Below are 23,283 nucleotides of genomic sequence, written 5' to 3'. Positions count from 1 at the left end.
CCTACAACTCTTAGGAAAAAAACTAATAGCCTAGTACAGAAATGATAAAAGTGGCATTATACAGGGACTTCCGGCCAAGATGGAGGCTTAGACGGACACGCTAGGTCTCCCTCTACAACTAGAGAGGAATACAACTACTTCAAAACAAAGGATAACTAGAAATTCCAGAAAATAAAACTACACGGAAGTCCAACATATGAAGTTATAAACCAGCGGTGCCATTTGGGCAGGTAAGAGTTAAAGAGGGCAGTGCTGTTTGCGGTCGCACCCGGAGCGGCGGAGCGGCGGGTGGCGAGGAATCCCGGCTACGCAAGCCACTGGCGGTGCGCGACTCCGGCGCTGGGGAGAGCGGCCACCGCATCGCCTTGAACAGTGAGGCCCAGGGGGACGGGAGGACGGATCCCGGTCTCCTAGCTGAATAACTGTGTGAACCCATCTTGGACCCCCGCCCCCAAAGAAAGCACCACAGGGCTGCGAAATAGGTCGCGGACAGGCAGGCGCCGGTCGCTGATTTGTGACGCCAAACGGCGCCGGTCGCTGGGTCATTACGAGTACACAAGCACTGCCCCGGACAGCCGGCCCAAGAAAACAAAACGCATCTGTCAAAATGAGGCAGACAACTATAGAAATCCCGGTGACACAACTCACCAGACAGCAGATAGAGAACCTGACAGATGAACAGATAAGAAACCTGTCAGAGGCTCAGTTCTGGGCCATTGTTATCAGGTGGCTTACAGAATTCACAAAAGAGCAGGAAAAAGATAAGAAAGAAGCGAAAAAATTTCATAACGAAAGGAACAAAACCGCATACGAGATAGAAGGTGAGAAAAAATCCAGAGTTCATTTCAACAAACTGGAATATGGAGAAGGAACAAGCAGTCAACCAATGCAGCGAGAGGAAATGGGAAGCAACAACGAGAGGATCAGAAACCTCTGGGACAGCTATAAAAGGCCCAACATAAGAATCATTGGTTTGCCAGAGAATGAGGAAGATGAACTAGAACTTGAAAAATTGAGTGAAAATATAATAAAGAACTTCCCAGACTTGGGGAAGGGAATAGACTTGCAGGTCCAGGAAGCAAGGAGAGTTCCCAAGAGACTGGACCCAGGGAGAACCACTCCAAGACACATTATAATCAAAATGTCAAAAATTAAAGATAAAGAGAGAATCTTAAAAGCAGCAAGAGAGAAGAAAAGAATTATGTACAAAGGGGTCCCAATTAGACTATCAGCTGACTTCTCAAGGGAGACGCTACAGGCAAGAAGGGACTGGCAAGAAATATTCAAAGTAATGAAAATCCAAAACCTACAACCACGAATACTCTATCCAGCGAAATTGTCATTCAGAATAGAAGGACAGAGAAAGTATTTCCAGGACAAAATAAAACTGAAAGAGTTCATTAGATCCAAACCACTGTTATATGAGATGTTAAAGGGACTGGTTTAAAAAAACAGAAGCTAGGGAGATGAAACAAAGGCAAACTAAATAGGCAACGAGAGTGGAAAAGGAACTGTGGGTACGGGAAGCATATTGGGGGGAGGTCAACAGGGAGGGGGAATGGGGAAAGGGAGGGAGATGATATAGGAATTGGGGATCAAGGTAGGAGGGAATGGAATAGACGGAGAGAGGTTGGGAGGAACTGTATGCACAACTAATGGACATAATCTAAAAGGGGGGGACAACTGGAGGGAGGGGGGCCACCGGGTGGAGGGGAGCAGAGGGAAGGGAAATTGGCACAAATGTAATATTTTAATCAATAAAACACATTAAATCTGAAAAAAAAAGTGGCATTATACAAAAGACACACTAATGGCAAAATAACATATGGAAAGATAATCATCTTCAATGGTAACCACGACAACTTAATTTAAACCAGTGAAATAAGATCTTATATTCATCAATCAGATTGTTTAAAAAATGAAAAATAACCTTACATATCAATTATAGGGATAGAAGGTAATACAAACACTTGAAAAAGAGTTTGGCATTTACCCACTAAAGCTAAAAAAGTATGTATGCTAAGACCCAGCAATTATATTCCTAGGTGTATTTCATAGCAAGTCTCTTACATATGCAAATCTCTTGATTTACATTTCATCTTATAATGTTATGTTAATTATGTTTTATACTCTATAGTGTATATTAACTAAATTTTATCACTGTACTATTTTTTAAATAAAAAATAAGGTAGAAGAGCCAAAAGCTCATGGCTAAAGAATATATTAGTGAATCAAAAGAAATCAAGTCAAGAAATTCTATGTAAAAGCAGATGAAAAACAGATGAAGAGTAAAAGATAGTGACAATGATCCAGATGTTCTAATGTTCATTTAACAGAAGCTTAAGAGAGAAAAGAGGAAATGGTAGCAAGGTAACATTTGAAGAGATGACTGACAAGGACTTCCTAACATCAAAACAAGATGAGTTCTCAGATTGAAAAATATACCAGAAGTACTGCTGTATTTCTCCAGGACTCTGCACAAATGTCAACTTAACGGAAAAAGTTTCTTTTACGATGTCACATAAAATAGCACCCTCTATCCCCTCTTTCCACTTTGTTTTTCTTTTTAGCACTTACTACCACTTAATAAATTATATATTTATTTATTTATTTGTATATCTATCCCTGCACTGGAGGGTAACCGCTGAGAATAAAGTTTTCTCGTGTTCTATTCGTTACCGTAACCCTCAATGTTAAGAATAGTGCTGGGGTCCTGACCACTGCGGCTCAGGTGGTTGGGAGTTGTCCTGCAAAATGAAAGATCGCCAGTTCAATTCCCGGTCTGGGCATATGCCTGGGTTGCAGGTTCAATCCCTGGTCAGCGTGCGTGCGAGAGGCACCCATCAATCTCTCTTTCTCTCTCTCACATTGATGTTTCTCTCTTTCTCCCTCCCTTCCTCTCTAAAAATAAATAAATAAAATAAAAAGAATAGTGCTGGGTGTACAATGTGTACTCAATAAACACACTGAATGCTGTCCCATTTTTCCTCCTTCATACTAAATCTCTTTATCTTTGTCAGCTCTAAGTTCTCAATGGAGGCAAAGACCCTTTATTTCCAATATTCTATCTAAAGTCAATGACATGGATGCTCAAATCTTCTCTTCTGACTGCTATATGGATCAATTTCTCTTCTACATCTTTAGCTCCCACTTTCTGCTGAGCTCCCTATTTTAACCTCTCTTATGGTGGTTCTACTTTGCAGAAGTTATATATAGACCTAGTCTAGTACGTCTCGTCGGCAGCCGTCCGTCTCGAGAGACGATGGTGTAGCTTCTTAAGAGTCTATCTGCACCGCCGAGAATGGTTGTGCAGTCCGACTCGGGAGTGACACGGTATCTGTCTCCTCCCGTGTTGAATCGACATCTTGCGATGACGCTGGAGTGTCCTCTCCAGTGGAGCTGAAGCTACAGAGCCTGGGCAGGGTGATATGGAGGGTCTGCTGTTGCCCATGCAGCAGACCCCCCCTCTCTTCGCAGCTGAAGGATCCAAGGGAAAGACGGAGTCAATACATCTTGGCTTCAGGTGCGCCGCAGGAGTTGCCGGTGTTGACTACAACGTCAAACCGCCTTAGGGACTCCGGCTCCGGATTTTCTGTCGGGGTTTACTCCCTTAGCCTTTCCCCTGAAGAGGTATGCCGCAAGGCAGCGGAGGTTTTTTGGAATCAGAGTTTTCCTTCTCTGATACTACGTCTACTAAGCTATAAATTCTATAACTGCTTATACCTTTTAAAAATATCCCCAAACCTAGAAGAGTACCTCATATACATTAGAAAATCAGTAAATGTTTGTTAAAAGTATGACTGAGTCAATGAGTGTATGAACTACTGTATCTAAAACAATTCTAAAATAGTCTTTGGCAATGTAGAAAAATATACATTTCAGGAGACAGTGGTGCTTTTTTAAGGCTAATACAAAAGAGAATGAGAAGCTGATAAGAAATGAGATCCAAAATATGGATAAAAAGAAATATCATTAAAGAGGGTGGAAGAGGGCACAGCTAATTAGAATTAGGAGAAAAGTTTAAGAGGAAAAGAACAGGCACTGTGTTAAGTAAGGGAAAAAGGTGAGGTCATTTGAAAGCTCATACAGAAAAGGCTTACTTTTGCACAACAGGCCTAAGGCTTTTGAGGGGAGCTTCCCAGATAGCAAGGTGTAGCTTCTCCACTGAACAACTGGGTGGTTACTGTGATGCCTCACTTACCTGGACACTGGCCTCCTGTTACTTCTCTGTCAACCAACCAGGGCTCCTTCCCCTGCTCCAAGAAGGAGATCACATCTGGTTTAGAAATAGAATGTCCTGCTTACAAAAGAAGTAATGAGACATGTTTATGATAAGAATGTCCCAGAATTCAAATCAAGTTCCTTCATTAAGAAAGAGTCAAAGAAAAGTATAACAGATTTATGGAACATAATAAGGATTTGAAACTTCCTCCATAACTCAACACAGCTTCTTCTTTCTCACTCTATAATATTAAAAACATTCCTCTGGGAACTGGATTAGAAACCTAATTGGTTACTTGAAAGGTAGGGGAGTATTTCACCTGGGAGAAAGTAGACCTTCTGAGGGCAGAATCTGAATTAACATGGACAGACGTCCTTACCCATTGAAACCAGGTTGTTGTAATTCTCCAACATCACATCTCTGTATAAATCTTTCTGATCATCATTCAGGCATTCCCACTCCTCCTGAGAGAAGTCTATGGACACATCACTGAACATCACTGACTCCTGGAACAACAATCATGTATACGACTTGATTAATTTTTAAAAATTGTTTTTTTGTGAAGGAAAGAGAGAAGAAAAAAATAAAAGTAGAGGAAGAGAAAAACAGCAAGCATATAGAGAAGGTCTGGATGTCTGAGTTGCAAGTAGAGGACTGTAAACAAATAAACATGACTAAATCAACGTGCTTGCATGTCACTGTGTTTCCTCCAGACAAAACTGCTTGTGTATACTGGAACACTTCCAGTACATAAATCTGGGGAGGTACAAAGTCTACTAAGAGAAGTTTCATAATGAAATAGTATATGCAAATGCCTAACACAATACTTGTCATACGATATGTGTGTCTTCTTCTTCCTTCCTCTTTTTCCAAATACTAAAAGTAAAATCTCAGAAGTGATAAAGACATTAAAAGCATCCAGAGAAGAGCAGATCACATAAAAGACAACAAGAATCAGAGAGGCAATGGGGTTCTTCTTTACAACACTACTAAAAATAAGAAATAAGAACAATTCTTCAATATTCATATAAAAAAAGAAATTCTGACGAAGAATTCTATAATTGAACTCTCATTGTGTTGTAAGGGTAGAAAAAAAAATCCTAGACATAAAGGACAAGCACAATTTCTTAAGAAACTAAGAGACGATGTGCTCCACCAAAAGAGGGGAGTAAAGCAGAAAAAGAGGAAGACATGAGATTCAAGAAATAGGTAAATTAACACAGGAAAATAGCGAAGGTAAATCCCAGGAAACAAAAAAAGAGAAGTCTCAGGAAAACTGCAGCAGGCCTAGAGAGTAACCAGACTTGATGGGAGCAGGGCCAAAAAGGGAATGAGATGGAAGTTTCTACATGTTCAAAAGGGATGATGTGTTTGATCAGACAGAAAAAATATTAATTGGCACATGACAATGATTCTGGAGATTTTGAATAAAAATACACGGACAACTAAAAAATGTGGGGGACAAAATTAATTTCAGGAAAAATTAAAAATTGTAATAGGATAAAGCCAAGCTAGCTCAGGAGTGAGTGATATTTACAGTACTAATAGTCCACACACTATTTACTTAGGGAAAAATTATAATATAATAACAGAATCAGAGGAAATGAAGGGTGCAATAGGAAGTACAATGTTCTTTCCAATGTGCAGTAAGTCAAGAGATAATGAGTAAAATTGATTCATCAAAAGATAGCAATTCAACCATATTCAAGAGTTGAGGGAGCAAGTGAGTGGGAGGCTTGGTGAAAAAGGTGAAGGGATTAATACAAATCGCAATTACAAAATAGCCACAGGGATATAAAGTACAGCATAGGGAATATGGTCAATAATATTATAATAACTATGTATGGAGCTAGGTGAGTACTCAAAATATTGGGGGGGTCATTTTGTAAATTATATAATTGTCTAACCACTATACTATACACCTGTGACAAATATCAAATAATATTCAAAATCAACTGTAATTAAAAAATTAAATAAAAAAGAGTTGAGGGCAGCCATCTTTTAGAAGTGGAACTGGTGATAAGACTGGAATAGTACTACTTTACTTGTACACATGTGTAAAATGACTTAAAAATATTTTATCTTAAAACTGTTACAGAAAGGGAGGTGTCCAAAACCCCCCCAGAGTTTGCAGCTGCAGGATTGGGAGAAGGAAGCAGTTTTCAGGATGCCTTCACATGCCTGAGGCTAGGGTCTAGTGTCTTTGTTATGCAAAATGGCTTTAATGCATCCAAAGCCTCAGGTAAATGGTAGGGGTCTTGGACCGTGGGATGGTATGGAGAAAGCACACAGAGCCTACGTGGGGTTCTGTGAATGGTCAGAACTGGGGACCATGCTGACTGCATCACAGGACGCAGTCAGGGATTTAAAAATAAGCAGCAGACATTTTAACTAGGTAGGTCTGACCATGCTGCTTTGAGAAGGACTGACTGACCATGCAGTTTTAACTGGGGAGACTGACCATGTGGTTTTGTGAACTGACTGACCATGCGTTTTTAAAAAGTTCTCTCCATGAGGATTACAAAGGAGGGTACACCATGCTGCTTTAAGAAGGGAAAACTCCATGCAGTTTACAAGGAGGCTTGGAATTCACACGGCTCTGGATTAAAAGCTGGCAGACACCTTAACACAGACAAGGTCTCCCCAATCAGAACTGAATGATTGGCAGCTACTGGTAAAGCTGAACTGTGTTTAGAAAGTAAGGAAACAGTATCTAACTTTTCTAAAACTAGCCTGGTTTGGTAGGGGGAGGCTCAATTATGTGTTTGTGGGTGTTTTAAGGAACATAAGACTTAACAGCAGAAATCTGCAAATCTAAATCTATATAACTATTAAAGAAACAATTCTTTTTCTTTTCACTGAACTCTGGCATTGAGAGTTATAATTCTGGCGGCCGGCAATCAGGCCCCAAACAAAACAGCCCGTGGGTTCTGTTTCAACTGGAGCAGCCCAGGGGTTCTGTAACAGAACATTAAATTCACATATAATTCAAGACTAAACCATTAAAATGTCAAACTATTATATAACAAGTTATTCCTTGTTACAACAAATCCTTTTCATAAGCATATTTTTCACTGAATAATACTCTATTATAGAGATATAAATGATAATTTTTCTTTTGATTTTAGACATTGAGACTATAAGGTAATCTTTAAAGATTGCCCCAACATTAGTCAAATCTTATTTACAACCTTACCCATTATTCAACTGTATATTCCCTTTGTTCCTGAGCTATGGGAAACTGATGGAAATCATTCCATTATTAAAACTGAAATCAAACAAAATCTTATTCCACATATTTTCTCATTGGAAACCCTAGGTCTATGGAGATGATCAGGGTTTTTCCTTAGGAGATGCCCTTACGCACTTATTTTAATCTTAGCAAATCACCATCCAAGCAAATTGGATTCATTAACAAATGAATCAAGATTTCTGGCAGAAGTCTAAGATAGAATGCTAAAGTACTTAAAAAAAAATGAGTTTGTAAACACTGTTTAAAAGAAGAAAGGAGAACTGGGAGGTGAGGCACTGGATTTTTTAGGAGGAAATAGGGGTCAGTTTCCTGAAGTGGGGCAATTTAAAGCAGTGTAAAAAATTTTTTTCCCAAACCTGGTCCCAGTAAGACCGTTTTCACATTACATAATTTATAATGTCTTTGTGGAAACAAGTCTTCTTGATGAAATTCATAAGGAATTTTCTGATAAATTTTAATCTGATTAATACCTCTTCAGAGAAACTTATCCAACCCCTTGACCCTCTAACAATTATCTGCAAGAGTGTAACAAAAGTTCTTTAACCAGACAGTCTTTTCTTTTTTCCAACGATTATTGAATCAATGATTTTTTCTATAACTCTCTCCACACAGAAATATTTAAATTGGCTTATTAGAGACTTTTTTCTTCAGAGCAAAGGTGAGAAAACTTTGGCAATGCCTATAATGAAACTGTCTGAAAGTTCTTTGTTTTTGTTTTTTAAACACCAAAAAGCATCATGTTAGGAAAGCAAGTGTTTACATGTACTAGGGATAAAACTGACTCCATCTGAGCAAAAGAAAACATCATCTCACCTGAGCCATGGCTTTGATATTTGCAGAAAAGGACCAGTCCACCTCTGGGCTCCTCTTTGGGAAAAAGAGCTAGGGGAGGCAAAAGAAGCTACATAAGATCCCACTTGCCTTATAGCTTCAAAAGTGACCATTTCCCCTCTGTTCATTCCACACCAACACTTGAGGGGTTATTAGTGAGAAGAATAAGCAAATATTTCATTATGCCCAACTCCAGAAACCTCAGGCTTTAACTAAACCAGAATAGATTTGAACAACCTAATATAGCTTGAAGAATATACATTGTATATATGCACCTATACACACAAAGGTATAATTTTTTCCACAAATTGTAGCATATTATACATACTATTATACATATTGGCTATTTTAAATTAATGTATCTGACAGCCTTGCTTCTCACGCCATCCCCCCCGCCCCCGCCTGCCTGCAACTGTCTGGGAGTTTCGCATGATAGTGGGGTACATCAACCCAAGCTCAGTTTGGCTTGATGCGCCCTAGACTCACAGCTGCGAGATAACGACTGAACTCAATAGTTTCTTTTTTCTTCCCCCTATAAAACAGCCTCTTCTTCCCTAGGACCCCAGAGTCGGAGCCATTCGCTGCACGGCTTCCTCCCCGCTTGCTAATTCCCTCAATAAACTCCTTTTCTTCTGCTCACTGCCTCCTCATGGTTCTCTGAGTGACATCTTCTTATAGTATCTTGGACTGGCTCCCTACTAGTACATACAGAAGTACATAATGCTCTTAGCTAAACTGTATATCATTAAATGCGTATGCTTTATTTAACCAATCTGCTGCTGATCATTTGAGTCTTTCCAGTCTTTCACCATAACCATGTTGTACTATAACCTTTGCACATATCATTTTACCAGCATATGAATTTTGAATGATTAATTTCTAAAAGTTGATAATAATTTTGGTTTGGATATACAATGGCCAAACCAGTTTTCAATGATCTTGGATTGGACAATCAGGCTCCAAGTTCTGAGCAAGAACAACTGGTTGATAAACCTGATCCTTTAATCCTGCCTTAAGAGTCTTGCCTTACCTGAAATCCAGAAAAACAAAGTAATGTTACTGAAATCTCAGCAAGATATTAAAATTAGCATAACAATAGGGAGTAAGAATGTAGAAATTATGTAGAAATTGACTATATCTACATCACTGATGCGTCAGAATAGCTTTTACTTTATGTAAATGAAGTAATAATTTTTATAATCATGTATATTCTACATGCCTCTTAAGATGTTTAAAATGTCCAAAAGAGCCCTGGCCAGTGTGGCTCAGTTGGTTGGAGCATTGTCCCATAAACCGAAATTTGGTGGGTTCGATTCATGGTCAGGGCACATGCCTAGGTTGCGGATTCAGTCCCTGGTCAGGGCATGTACAAGAGGCAATCCGTCGATGTTTCTCTCCCATCAATGTCTGTCTGTCTGTCTCTCTCTCTCCCTTCCCTTTCCCTCTCTCTAAAATCAATAAGCATGTGCTTGGTGAGCATAATAAATAAGTAAATAAATTAATTAAATGTCCAAAAGAATAAGTTATACTAAAATACTATAGGAGTCTAAACTGTTTAAGAAGAGTAACTGATTTGTGACCTATGTTTAAACTTTTAAGAAAAAATATTTTTTGCTTATTAGATATAGGGATATAATAAACCGAGCATTATAAAATTATAAGGGACAGTGAGTATTCCTATGTACAAAGCCCCTTAATTATTAAACAATTTATCAATAATTTCATGTAAAACAAAGCACCTAGGAAGCAGCACTATGTTGTCAATTATTTAATGGCTACTGACTGCATTCCCCAGGGTATATACATGTCCCAGGAAATTAAAACCAAAATAATCCATGTCTCTTCCTTAAAACCTGAAAGCACTCCTTTTTTAAAAAAAGTCCTTACCCAAGGATATGTCTATTGATTTTAGAGAGAAAAGAAGGAAGAGGAAGAGAGAGAGAGGAGGATGAAAGAAGAAGAGAAGAAGAGAGGAAGAGAAGAAGAAAGGAGGAAGGAAGAAGAAGGAGAAGGAGAAGGAGAAGAAGAAGGAAGAAAGAAGAAAGAAGAAAGAAGAAAGAAGAAGAAGAAGAAGAAGAAGAAGAAGAAGAAGAAGAAGAAGAAGAAAGAGAGAGAGAGAAATATTGATCAGTTGCCTCTTGTAGGTGCCTGACTAGGGAGGGACAGAACCCACAACCCAGGTACCTGACCGGGAATCAAACCTGCCAACTCTTTGGTGTATGGGATGACGCTGCAACCAACTGAACTACCCAGCCAGGACCCAAAAGCACTCCTTTTAATATTATTACTATTTATTAAGCCCCTAGTATTCTTTTACCAGCCACACAGCCTATGCACCAGGTATTGTACTAAATACTATAGACTCAACAGTAACCCAGAAAGACTTGGAAACAAAATTCCTTCTCCCATACTCCTCTCCTTTTATGTCTTCCTTTCTGGCCTTTCCTCCTGGCCTTTCCTTGGTTAAAGGGACATCACTGAGGGCGGCACCTTTCAAGTATTACAGAACGAGCAGGGAACATTCTTACTTCAATACCTCCTTCTATCTTTGTCACATTCCCAAACCTCTCATCTTTGTCCTTATGGGGTATCCTCACAGGCTGAATTCTTATATCTTAGGTATCTGCTCCTTTTTAAAGCCAATCATCTCTATAGCCAAGACTACAGATATATCGTTGGCGGCGGCGGCAGCCGTCCGTCTCAAGAGACGATGGTGTAGCTTCTTAAGAGTCTATCTGCACCGCCGAGAATGGCTGTGCAGTCCAACTCGGGAGTGACACGGTATCTGTCTCCTCCCGTGTTAAATCGACATCTTGTGATGACGCTGGAGTGTCCTCTCCAGTGAAGCTGAAGCTACAGAGCCTGGGCAGGGTGATATGGAGGGTCTGCTGTTGCCCATGCAGCAGACCCCCCCTCTCTTCGCAGCTGAAGGGTCCAAGGGAAAGACGGAGTCAATACAGCTTGGCTTCAGGTGCGCCGCAGGAGTTGCCGGTGTTGACTACAACGTCAAACCGCCTTAGGGACTCCGGCTCCGGATTTTCTGTCGGGGTTTACTCCCTTAGCCTTTCCCCTGAAGAGGTATGCCGCAAGGCAGCGGAGGTTTTTTGGAGTCAGAGTTTTCCTTCTCTGATGTGCCCTGACTGGAAGATCAAGTACTTACCCTGGCTGGTTTGGCTCAGTGGATTGAGCGTCGGCCTGCGAGCTAAGTGTCGCTGGTACAGATATATAGTATGCTTGCAAAATGACCACACCGGGGGTATGGAGCATTGCAAAAAGATATCACTACAGAGAAGTCTGTTAAAACCAGGTAACTAACTTACATTTTTTTAGTATTTTGTATTCTTCGAAATAATAAACCTAACCCTGGCTAGTGTGGCTCAGTTGGCTGGAACCTCCACGTAGACCGAGGGATTGCCGGTTGGATCCCTGGTCAGGATGCTTGCAAGAGGCAACCAGTAGATGTCATTCTCACATGCATGTCTATCTCCCTCCCTTCCCTTCACTCTAAGCATGCTCTCAGGTGAGGATAAAAAGAAAGAAAAAGAAGAAAAAATAAAATAAACCTGTCTTTTAATAAAAAGATCATTACTTCACTTACAGTATGTTTTAAATTATTTCCAGCATTATCCTGAACATTTCCTATATAACAGAGATCTGAAAAGCATTATAAATTTTGTTTTATAATGAGAAGGCTAAAAGTAGATAGTGGCTGGCCACAGTTGTTTCAGATGCAATATCTATCATACAATTAAAAATTACTAGACATGCAAAAAAGGTTAAAAACAGAAAATAGGAATATCACAGACAATTCAGATACTGGAGCTGGCAAACAATTTAAAATAGCAATAATTTAAATTTTAAAGACAACCAAGGGGAAAAAAGGCAAATGGATAGGATGAAAAAATTAAATAGAACTGAAATCTCTCAAAAAAAGAATCAAATACACAATCTAGATCAGCAAAATAAGAAATAAAAAGTCATTGAGCAGTTTTAACATGAGACCAGACAAATAGAAGACAGAATTACTGAACTCAAAAACAAGTCAAAATATATATCCACATTGTAAGGAACAAAGAAACTGGCGACTCTCAAACCAGTAGGAAATAATTAACAGCTAAGGACAACTGTTATTGAATCTTGAATCAGGGGGGTCAGTGTCTGAGTCAACAGTAAAACAAAGGGAGACTATTAGTATATAGTATTCCTTCACTTATCATGGGTATTACGTTCTAGACCCCCCCGACCCCCCGTGATAGGTGAAAATCCATGAAGTAGAAACTTTACATTTGTATTAGTATTTATATATATTTTAAGGCTTTATAAACCCTTCCCACACACTTATAAATGGTCCTCAGTCCCTTATTAACCTTTTCCACACTTTTATAAACACTAATGTTTTTTTTAATATGCTTTATTGTTTATGCTATTACAGTTGTCCCAATTTCTTTTACCTTTGTTCCCCTCCACCCAGTGATCCCCTCCCTCAAGTTTCCCCCACTCTTAGTCCATGTCCATTGGTTGTGCATACAGTTCTTCTCAACATCTTCCTATTTACTCCACTCCCTCCTACTATGCTTCTTAATTCCTGTACCATCTCCCTCCCTTTCCCCACTTCCCCCTCCCCACTGACCTCACTCAAAAATGTTCCCCATATCTATAATTCTTTTCCCACTCTCGTTGCCTACTTACTCTGACTTTGTTTCAATTCCCTAGCTTCTGTTGTTGGTTCTTCTGATACAGTTTTAATTTTAATATTCATAGTTTTGATCCTCCTTCTCCTAAACAAGTCCTTTTATCATTTCGTATAACAGTGGTTTGGATCTGACAAACTCCTTCAGTTTTACTTTGTCCTGGAAGCACCTTCTCTGCCCTTTTGTTCTGAATGACAGCTTCGCTGGATAGAGTAATCGTGGTAGTAGGTTTTTACTTTTCATTACTTTGAATATTTCTTGCCAGTCCCTTCTTGCCTGCAGAGTTTCTTTTGAGAAATCAGCTGGGAGGTTTATTTGGACCCCTTTGTATGTAATTCTCTTCTTCTCTCTTGCTGCTTTTAAGATTCTCTCTTTATCCTTAATTTTTGACATTTTGATTATAATGTGTCTTGGTGTGGTCCTCCCTGGGTCCAGTTTGTTTGGAACTCTCTGTGCTTCCTGGACCTGTAAGTCCATTTTCTTCCCCAAGTTAGGGAAGTTCTGCTTCATTATTTTTTCACATAATTTTTCAATTTCTAATTATTCTTCTTCACCTTCTGGCAGCCCTATGATTCGATGTTGGCCTGCTTATAGCTGCCTGATAAGTTTCTGAGCCTCTCATTTTCCTCACTTCTCGTTTCCTCTTTCTGCATTGGTTGACTGTTTGCTCCTTCCCTATGTTCTGACTTGTTGATTTGATCCCTGGTTTTCTTGCCCTCACCACTAGTTTCGTATGTGTTTTTGTTCATTTCAGCAGGACTAGCCTTCATTCCTTCCCTGTCTTGTTTAAGATCTGCTGTTAGGTCTGTAAGCATTTTTATAAGCGAAGCTCTAAACAGAACCTCAGAAAGATTTCCTATCTGCTGCTTCATTAGATTTGATATTTGCTGTCTGGTCAGCTGCGTCACTGGGATCTCTATCATGATCTGTGCCATCCTGACCATTTTGTGTTTACCTTTGCTTCCTGGGCAGGGCTGTCACACCTCTTATGCTACAGGGGGCAGAGCCCCGTGCACTCGTCACAGGCGGGAGACCCATCTCACCGTGCTGTGGCATTTTCTGCGGGAGTGGGGGTCTAAGATGGATTCCTGCCGTTCATTGTCTGCTGAGACCAGGAGCCTCCTCCTCTGTCCCCACCCACTCCGGTTCTCACAGTCCAAGGCAATGGAGGTCTGCCTTCACTGGCTTTGGAATCGCAAATTGACAGGTCTGGTCTGCAGCCAGGGGTGCTCCCCAGGTGCTTCTCACCTACCGCTAAATACGGGTGTCTGTGCTTACTGTTGTCCTGCCTCTGTCGCTGCTGCTGCTGCTGCTGCTGCGGACAGCACAGCTTGAACTCTTCTCCCCGGCTTCGCCCCTCCTACCTGTCTGGACGAGCACCACTTCTTTATAACTTCATATGTTGGACTTTCATTTATTTTCTGGAACTTCTGGTTATTTCTGGTTTAGCGGTAGTTGTATTCTTTCTTAGTTGTGGAGGGAAACGGATGTCAGTCTAGGCCAGTAGTCTCCTGTGTTTATTTGCTTCCGCGTCCCAGGGAGAGCTGTCGCTCCTACTACGTTGTAAGGCGCAGAGCCTTAGGGATTCATCAGTAACGGGCGACCTGTTTCATCATGTTGTGGCGGTCTGTGCGGGGGAGCGGTCTGAGAAGGAACAGTGCCGCTTGCCCAGCACTTGCCCCTTTTCCAGGTACTTCTCCCACTTCCACACTGGACTGGTGCCGCTCTAGCTGCTGCCCTGATGGTCGTTCCCAGAGTGCGTGCGTCTGTGGATGTTCTAGGTCCATGGGGGCCCTTTAACAAGTGGACTCTGCTGAGAGACTGGCAGTTTCTGCCTCCGTCCCAAACCCCACTGGTTTTCACAGTCAAAAGCAATGAGGCTTGATTTTCCCTGGTGCTGGTACAGTGAGCTGTGCGGTCTGGTGAGGAGCTGGGAACGCTCCCCAGGTGTCTCTCCTGACTTTTTAAAACATGTAACTATGCTTTCCTCCAGCCTGCTGTTGTTGCCGCTGCTGCCACCACCACACCGAGTCCTCTCTGCCCCGGCTCCGCCCCTCCTACCTGTCTGGATGAGTATTTCTTCTTTATATCTTTGTTTGCTGGACTTCCATGTAGTTTGATTTTCTGGAATTTCTGTTTTTTCTAGTTTTGAGGTAGTTGTATTTCTTCTTAGTTGTGGAGGGGGACGCAGCGTGTTTGTCTACACCTCCTTCTTGGCTGGAAGTACTACTTATGTCCTTAAACATATTCTACACTCTTAAACCTACGTAACTTTAACAACATACGTATACAGTACCGTAAAATCCTGCAATATAGTCAAAAATCCGCGATAAATAATTAAATATAATATTTTTAAAAACCCCGTGATACAGTGAGGCTGCGATAAGTGAACCGCAATATAGAGAGGGACTACTGTACAAGTCAGGAAGTGACATTCTGCAAGCTCATCACAAATGTCCCTGAGATCAAAAGGGGGAAGATATTCATCACCAAACACAGGGAAATGGGAAATGTAGCTAGACAACTCAGCAAATAAGTTAGGGAGACTTCAAAGGAGAGCTGGAGACAGACCTATAACCAGATTACCCTTAGTTTATCGCAGTAGATTGTAACTCTGGAGTATCCAGTTAATGGAAGAACAGGAGTGGGGGCTACTTGCGTTAGAATAAAACCAGTTTGTTTTGTCTGCTTCAGCGTGCATGTCCCTGCATGGCTGTGCCCAATTCTGCAGACTCGTGAATAAATGCCTCGTTTTGTTGCTGAAGTGCAGTGTTTTATTATGAGCATTTCTCACAACATGAAGTGCAGACAAAAAAACAAAAAACAAAAGTGAATATAAAAGACACATGGGACACAGTCAAAAGAGCTACCATACATGTAAGTGGAGTCTGAGAAGGAGAAAAGAGATTGGAGAGGAATTAACACTGAATAAATTAATTAATCAAATGCTTCAATGAGTTTCAAGAGCTCAGCAAACCTGAAGAATAATAAGTATAATGAAAAGTAAAACAAAAAGCAAAACCACAACCATAGTCAAATTGATAAAAATCAAAGAAAAACAAAAAAAGCTTGAAAGTACCCAGAAGAAGAAAAGAACATTAACAAGAGTACTGATGAACAAAAGAGAGGGTAACTACAAATGAACAATATCAGGGATGAAAAGTTAACATCATTACAGATGCCACAGACATTAAAAAGATAATAAAATATTAATAACTTTATGTTCTTAAGTGTGGAAGCTTAGGTAAAAGACAAATTCCTTTAAAAACATGCCCAAACTGACATAAACAAAACAACAGAACATCTACAGTGTTAGATTGATTCAATAATTTAAAAACTTCTTATCAAGAAAAAGTTAGAGAAAAAACATAGACAATAAAATCTCAGTCCTGGCTGATGTGGTTCAGTGGAGTGAGCACTGGCCCGCAAACCCAAGTGTTGCCAGTTCGATTCCCAGTCAGGGCACATGGCTGGGTTACAAGGCCAGGTCCCTGATTAGGGGCATGTGAGAGGCAACCACACATTGATGTTTCTCTCCCTCTCTTTCTCTCTCCTTTCCCCTCTCTAAAAATAAATAAATAAAAAGAAAAAAAAAAAGAAAGAAAAAAGTAGGCCCAGATAGCTTCACCAGTGAATTCTTCCAAATTTAAGTAACAACTTTATTTTTATATGTAGTGAATAGAGAAACATGGGGAATTCTTCCCAGTTCATTTTATGAGGCTAATAGAAGCCTGACACCAAAACTTAACAAAGACATTAGAGGAAAAGAAAACTATGAGCCTATATATCTCATAAACATATATACAGAAATTCTACACAGTTTTAGCAAATTTAACCATGTAGAATTTTTAATAAAAGGTTTAATACATTATGGCCAGGCAGAATTTACTTCAGAAGAGAAAGGTTGGCTCGACATTTGAAAATCAACACAGTTTACTACATTTGTATATTTAATAAAAGAAAAATCATATAATCCTCTTGATACACACAGAAAATGCATTTGTCTAAATTCATCCTTGATTAATGTAAAAGTCTTAACAAATGAAAAAGAGAACTTCTTCAACTTGATAAATAGCATCTACAGTAGATGTTTCATATATGCTTGATACAAGGACAGTATACAAAAAGCAACTATACTTCCAGCAATAAACTACTGGAAAATTTTAAAAATTTAATACCATTTAGTTTCAACAATAAACATCAAATAACCAGGTATAAATCTAACAGATGTGCACTGGCAACTACAAATTGCTGAGAGAAATGAAAGACCTTAACAAATGTAGACATATATCACATTTATTAGTTGAAAGATTAAATATTGATAAAATGTCAGTTTCCCCCAAATTAACACAGAGATTCATAAACAAAATCCCAGCAAGGGCTTTTCTTTTTTGGTGAGAATTCACAAGTTGATCCTAACATCTATAGAAATGGAAAGGACATACAGTAGCCAAGACAGTCTCAAAAAAGTAGGAGTATTAATACTACAGAGTTCAAGATAGTGGCATTGACAAAAAAGATAAATAATAAAACAGAATACAGTCCAGAAAAAGCCACATATATAATAATATCACCTGATTTATGATACAAATTCCTTGTAATTCAGATGGGAAGGATGGTGTTTTCAATCAATAATGCTAGAACAACTGGGTACTTGAATGGGAAAAAAAATTAACCTTTATCCCTACCTCTCAAAAATTAATTCAAGATAGATCACATACTTAAATATAAGTGATAAATCTATAAAGCTTCTAAAAGAAGACATAGGAGAATTTCTTCAAGATCTTGGAAATAAGCAAAGATTTCTTTTCAAGATACAAAAAAGCACTAATCATAAGAGACAAAGGGCTAAAAATCTAGAAAAATGGGCAATGTCATAAATAATCTAAAAGAAGATTTAAAATGTTCCTGCACACTCATATTTAAAGAAATAAGAAAACAACACTAAGATACCATTTTTCATAGATTGGTAAAAACTAAAAAGCATGACAAGGCTTTTGTTGGCTATGCTCTTGGGGGTGAGGGGATAGGTACTCATACATTGCAAGTGGGAATGAAAACTGGTACAGCAGTCCCAAAGGGGAATTTAGTGATACCAATCAAAACTGCATATGTACTTACCTTTGACCCAGCAATCCCATTTCCAGAAATCTACCCTGAAGATATGCCTCCAAGCAATACAAAAACATACATATACAAAATTATTTATTGCAGGACTGTTTATAGTAGCAAAATATTGTAAATGACTTAAATGTCCATAATTGGAGAGTGGCTGAATAAACTATGATAAATCCATATACTGGAGTATTTATGATGTAACTATATAATGATGACATGTTAAAAGACATAGGAGTCTCTTTGAATTATGATGGAGTAATGTCCAGGATATATCATTTAGTGAAAGAAGCAATGCTCAAAAGAGTATGCTATTTTTAATACAAAAAAGAGGTTATTCAAAAGAATACATGTACCTGCTCATTTGTACAAAATAGCAGAAGAAAGCAGAGGCTAATGAGGTTAATTACATACAGGGAGTAGGCAGGAAATACATGAATATTTTCATACTCAAAATATAATCAGCCAGTACGTGGGGAACCCAAAGTATAACACAAAGCTAAATGTATGAAAAATGAGTAACAAAACTACACTGAAGAGGTTGGCAAAGAAAAGAACTAAACTGAAAATAGTTTTTGACAATACATCTGTAAGGTTAAAAAAAAAAAGGTGCACACAAATATTTACTGTAGTTAATAAATTTGTTTTTTTATATGAATATAAGTTAGCAATTCTGAAACTACTTTACATTTATTCTAGGATATTAGTAAAAAAAAAAATACTGACACTAGAAACAGGTTTCTTATTGTTGGAGAAAGAATTTACAAATAAGAAAATGGCCAAATCTGATGCAAAACAATTCTCCTTGGGCCTTGTATGTTTCTGCAGATCCTGCCATTGAAGGCACTAAGTGCTATTATTGTGTACTATTTCTCCAGGATGTTTATATAGTGAACAGCCTTGAAAGACAGATATTCTCTCTCTAGAGCAAAGGGCAAACATGCTTATTACCCATTATATAAGATTCAGGTTCCCTAAATTCATGGGAGCACGCATATACTTGTGTATTTGTATCACCCTATGGGTGCAAGTTAGCCAGTGCAAGAAAATATTGATACTTTGGCTGTTATGAGCAATAAACTGTCTTTTATCTCTGAACCCAAAGTGATGTGTCTTCTGCCAGCATCTGTGAAACCGTGGCAAGCTAACTTGTTAACTTACAAGTAGAGTAAAATCTCAGACACTTCACAGTTCTTGACAGAATCCTGTAGCACTGGATTAGAATTGAAAGTATGAGTATGAACTACTGTTTTTTTAATGTATACAAATAGGTAGATACATAAATACAGATGTGTATACAGACATTTGTATATTTTCTAGCTCTGTCCATTAACAAAAACTAGAGCAATTACACAAAGATAGCAATGAGCAAACCTAGTGACCAGAGCTTGGTTTATAAACCTACTCTGCAATAAAAGAAACCAGGGCTCCTCAAAAAATTGCTGATTCCAGGGCTGGAGGAGAGAAAAATACAAGATAAGCCTGGAACATTTTGGTTCCAGAAAGTAAGAAAGCATTCAAACAATGATAGCATGTTCAGTCAAGATGGAGGCGTAGGTATTCATGCCACGCGTCCTCGTGCAACCACAAGAATTACAACTAACCTCAAAACAAAAAACACCCAGAACTGCCAGAAAATCGTACTATATGTAAGTCCAACAACCAAGGATTTAAAGAAGCCAAATTCACCCAGACTGGTGGGGGAGGGGGTATACGCAGAGTCGGTCAGAGAGGATGCGGTGTGGTGCAGAACAGCAGGCAGAATGGGCAGTCCCATACCCACATGTGGTGGATAAGATCGGGAGAGGTACCTTCGGAGCGAGGGATCCTAGCCCCAGGCCAGACCAAGCAACCCAGGGTTCCAGTACAGGGAAGATAAAGCCTCACAGCTTTTCACTGTAAAAACCAATGAGGGTTGGAGCAGCGGAAGAAACAGTGGTCTCTCAGAAGAGTCTGCTTAAAGGGTCCACATGGATTTAGAACATACACAAACCCATCTATTATGGAAACTGTCACCAGGGCAATGGCCAGAAGGCCTCCAGCCAGATACGGGAAGTGGGTGAAGTGACTAGAAATGTGGCAAGTACCAGGCAAACCTCCAGAAGCCAGGCAGTGGCACTGGCCCTTCTCCAAACCCTCCCCACCTCACAGAGCCAAAAAGTGGTGAAGCAGGTTGCCTGGCCCTGGCAAATACCTAAGGCTCTGCCCCATACAACTTAACAGAGGTACTAAGACAGGGAGTCAAAGCAGCTCTACCTAACACAGAAATAAAGACAGGGAGTCTACCAAATTGAGGAAACAAAATATATATAGCCCAAATGAAAGAACAGAACAAAATCCCAGACAAAGACTAAACGAAACAGAGATAGCCAACCTATCAGACACAGAGTTCAAAACACTGATCAGTATGCTCAGAGAACTCATTGAGAACAGCAAAAAGATAAGGGAAGAAATGAAAATTACACTAAGTGAAATAAAGAAAAATCCACAGGGAACCAACAGGAAAGGGAAGGAAGCCAGGGTTCAAATCAATGATTTGGAACATAAGGAAGAAATAAACAGTCAACCAGAACGGAATGAAGAAACAAGAATTCAGACAACAAGGATGGTATAAGAAGACTCTGGGACATCTCTAAAAGTGCCAGCATCCAATCATAGGGGTGCCAGAAGGAGAAGAGGAAGAGCAAGAAATTGAAAGCTTATGTGAAAAAACAATGAAGGCAAACTTCCCAAATTTGGCAAAGGAAACAGACCTATAAGTGCAGAAAGCACAGAGAGTACCAAACAAGCTAGACCCAAAGAAGATCGCACCAAGACATATCATAATTAAAATGCTAAAGGCTAATGATAAAGAGAGAATCTTTAAAGCAGCAAGAGAAAAGCAGAGAATTACCTACAAAGGAGTTCCCATAAGACACTCAGCTGATTTCTCAAAAGAAACTCTGCAGGCAAGAAGGGACTGGCAAGAAGTATTCAAAGTGATGAAAAGCAAGGAAGGACCTACAACCAAGATTACTCTATCCAGCAAAGCTATCATTTAGAATGGAAAGGCAGATAAAGTGCATCCCAGACAAGGTAAAACTAAAGGAATCCATCATCACCAAGCCATTACATAAAATATTAAAGGGACTCATTTAACAAAAAGATCAAAACTATGAACATTAAAATAACAAACTCACAACTATCAACAACTGAATCTAAAAAACAGAAACAAAAACAAACTAAGCAAATGAGAACAGGAACAGAATCATAGATACGGAGATCATATGGAGAGTTATCAGCTGACAGGGGGAGAATGAGAGCAAAGGTCCAGGGATCAAGAAGCATACTTGGTAGGTACAAAATAGACAGGGGGATGTTAAGAATAGTCTAGGAAATGGAGAAGTCAAAGAACTTACATGTGCAACTCATGGACATTAACTAAGGGGAAGGATTGCTGGAGGGAAAGGATATACCAGGCAGAGGGGGGGATAGGGGGAAAAAGTGGGACAACTGTAATGGCATAATCAATAAAACATACTTTAAAAATGATGGCATGTTGAAAGGACACAGAAGTCAACTTGAAAAGGTTCCTAATGGCCAAATCTGGTACAATTTGTTACAATAATAACAATGAATTAAACCTCAGAATAAAATAAATGTCCATGAGTTCATAAATAATCGAATAAATACATGAGAATAATGAACAATTCTTCCTTACAGTAGAATTCAAATTAATAAATGTAGAAGGAATGACAGAAAGAGAAAATCACCACTTGGCAAACATCAGAGTAATCATTATTTCATACAGGAATTACCAATAAATTTAAGGGGTGAAAGTATGATGAAAAATATTATTTTTACAGTCTTAAAGCATACCCCCACAAGATACTAATTAAAAAGGGGAAATAGTAATTCAACATAAGAGAAACATGGCATCCACCACCAGTTAATTTCTAATAACCAAAAACTGGAAACTATCAAATGTCCATCAACAATGCAATCAATTACTAAATTGCAACATATCCCCAAATGTAATGAGCACTAAGTACAATTATACACAACAGCATGGATGACTCTCAGACATAATGTGGAACAAAAGAAGCCAGGCATAAAAAATACACATTATATAATTTCATTTATAAATTAAATTTAAGAATGAGTAAAACTAACTAATGGAGACAGGTTTCTGATTAGTGATTCTGGGAAAGAAATAATTAGAAAGGGGTATGAGGGAAACTTTTGGGAGTATGGGCAAAGTCTTTTATATTGATCTAAGAAATTGTTATACAGCTGTATACTTAAATTTTGTGCACTTTACTGAATACGAGTATATGCTATATCTCATAAAAATGTTTTAAAAACTATCAGAACCATGTTTTGCTAGAGCTATAGAACAATAAAATGTTTCAAACACTGTTGTGCAAGTATAAGTTTGTGCACCCACTGTGGTAAATATTTTGGTATTATTTAGTAAAGTGGAAGACCCAGCAATTCCATTGGTAGATAGATACTCATGCACATGTAATTATGTAAAAGGATGCTTATGGCAGCATTGTTATAAAGTAAAACAAACTAGAAATAACTCAAATGTCCATCATTATTAGAAAGGATAAGTAATAGCAGATCAAAGGATGAATACAACATAGCAAAGAAAAATGAACCACTATTAGAGTTAATATGGAAAATTCTCAAAAACAGTTGCACAAATAAGCAAAAACAAAAGATAAAGGACAGCATTCATATAGTTTAAAAAACAGGGAAAACTACAGCATAATGTTAAAGAAGTATACATAAGTGAAAAAAACCCTCATACATTTATCCAGTCACAAAAATCACAGAACCACTACGGGAACATAAAGCTAGAGGTAAGCCACTGTCAAAGCAACAGGGCCGCATACCCAGGGCCGCATAAGGTCACAGGCATCGCATACCAGTGTTCACAGGTCCCCCACCTGCACTACAGCACACGTTCACACAATCACATCCCTACGGGGTCCAACGCTACCACATCCACCGAGTCAGAAGCTCCCCACACCCCCTTCCAAAGCTGCACGTGCCCGATCCCCCCGCCCCAAACCGGGTACTGCCCAGTCACAGCGGCAGTCCCAGACTGCGCTGCACACGGTGATTATTGGTGCAGGAAGTCACAACCACACGGTCAGTCAGCACATGCAACCACACAGACATAA

At 39.2% G+C, this 23,283-nt stretch overlaps 1 protein-coding gene across 2 annotated transcripts in view; it reads right to left on the bottom strand.

The window, feature by feature from the left end:
• ZNF566 (zinc finger protein 566) overlaps positions 1-23,283 on the bottom strand; it is a 37,457-nt gene that overhangs the window by 13,317 nt on the left and 857 nt on the right. Inside the window, exons 2-4 of one of the 2 annotated variants that reach the window (XM_090260694.1) lie at positions 8,289-8,357; positions 4,602-4,728; positions 4,202-4,300 (exon numbers count right to left, since the gene is read on the bottom strand). In XM_090260694.1, coding sequence (XP_090116820.1) covers positions 4,202-4,300; positions 4,602-4,728; positions 8,289-8,297 — 235 coding nt within the window. In that variant the 5' untranslated portion in view covers positions 8,298-8,357. The remainder of the gene's footprint in view (positions 1-4,201; positions 4,301-4,601; positions 4,729-8,288; positions 8,358-23,283) is intronic. The other variant, XM_090260695.1, reaches the window with a different exon arrangement.

Source organism: Furipterus horrens, unplaced genomic scaffold (assembly GCF_987537825.1).
Source record: "Furipterus horrens unplaced genomic scaffold, mFurHor1.1.pri manual_scaffold_13, whole genome shotgun sequence".
Classification (NCBI taxonomy): Eukaryota; Metazoa; Chordata; class Mammalia; order Chiroptera; family Furipteridae; genus Furipterus; species Furipterus horrens.
This window is presented reverse-complemented; position numbering and strand designations above follow the sequence as displayed.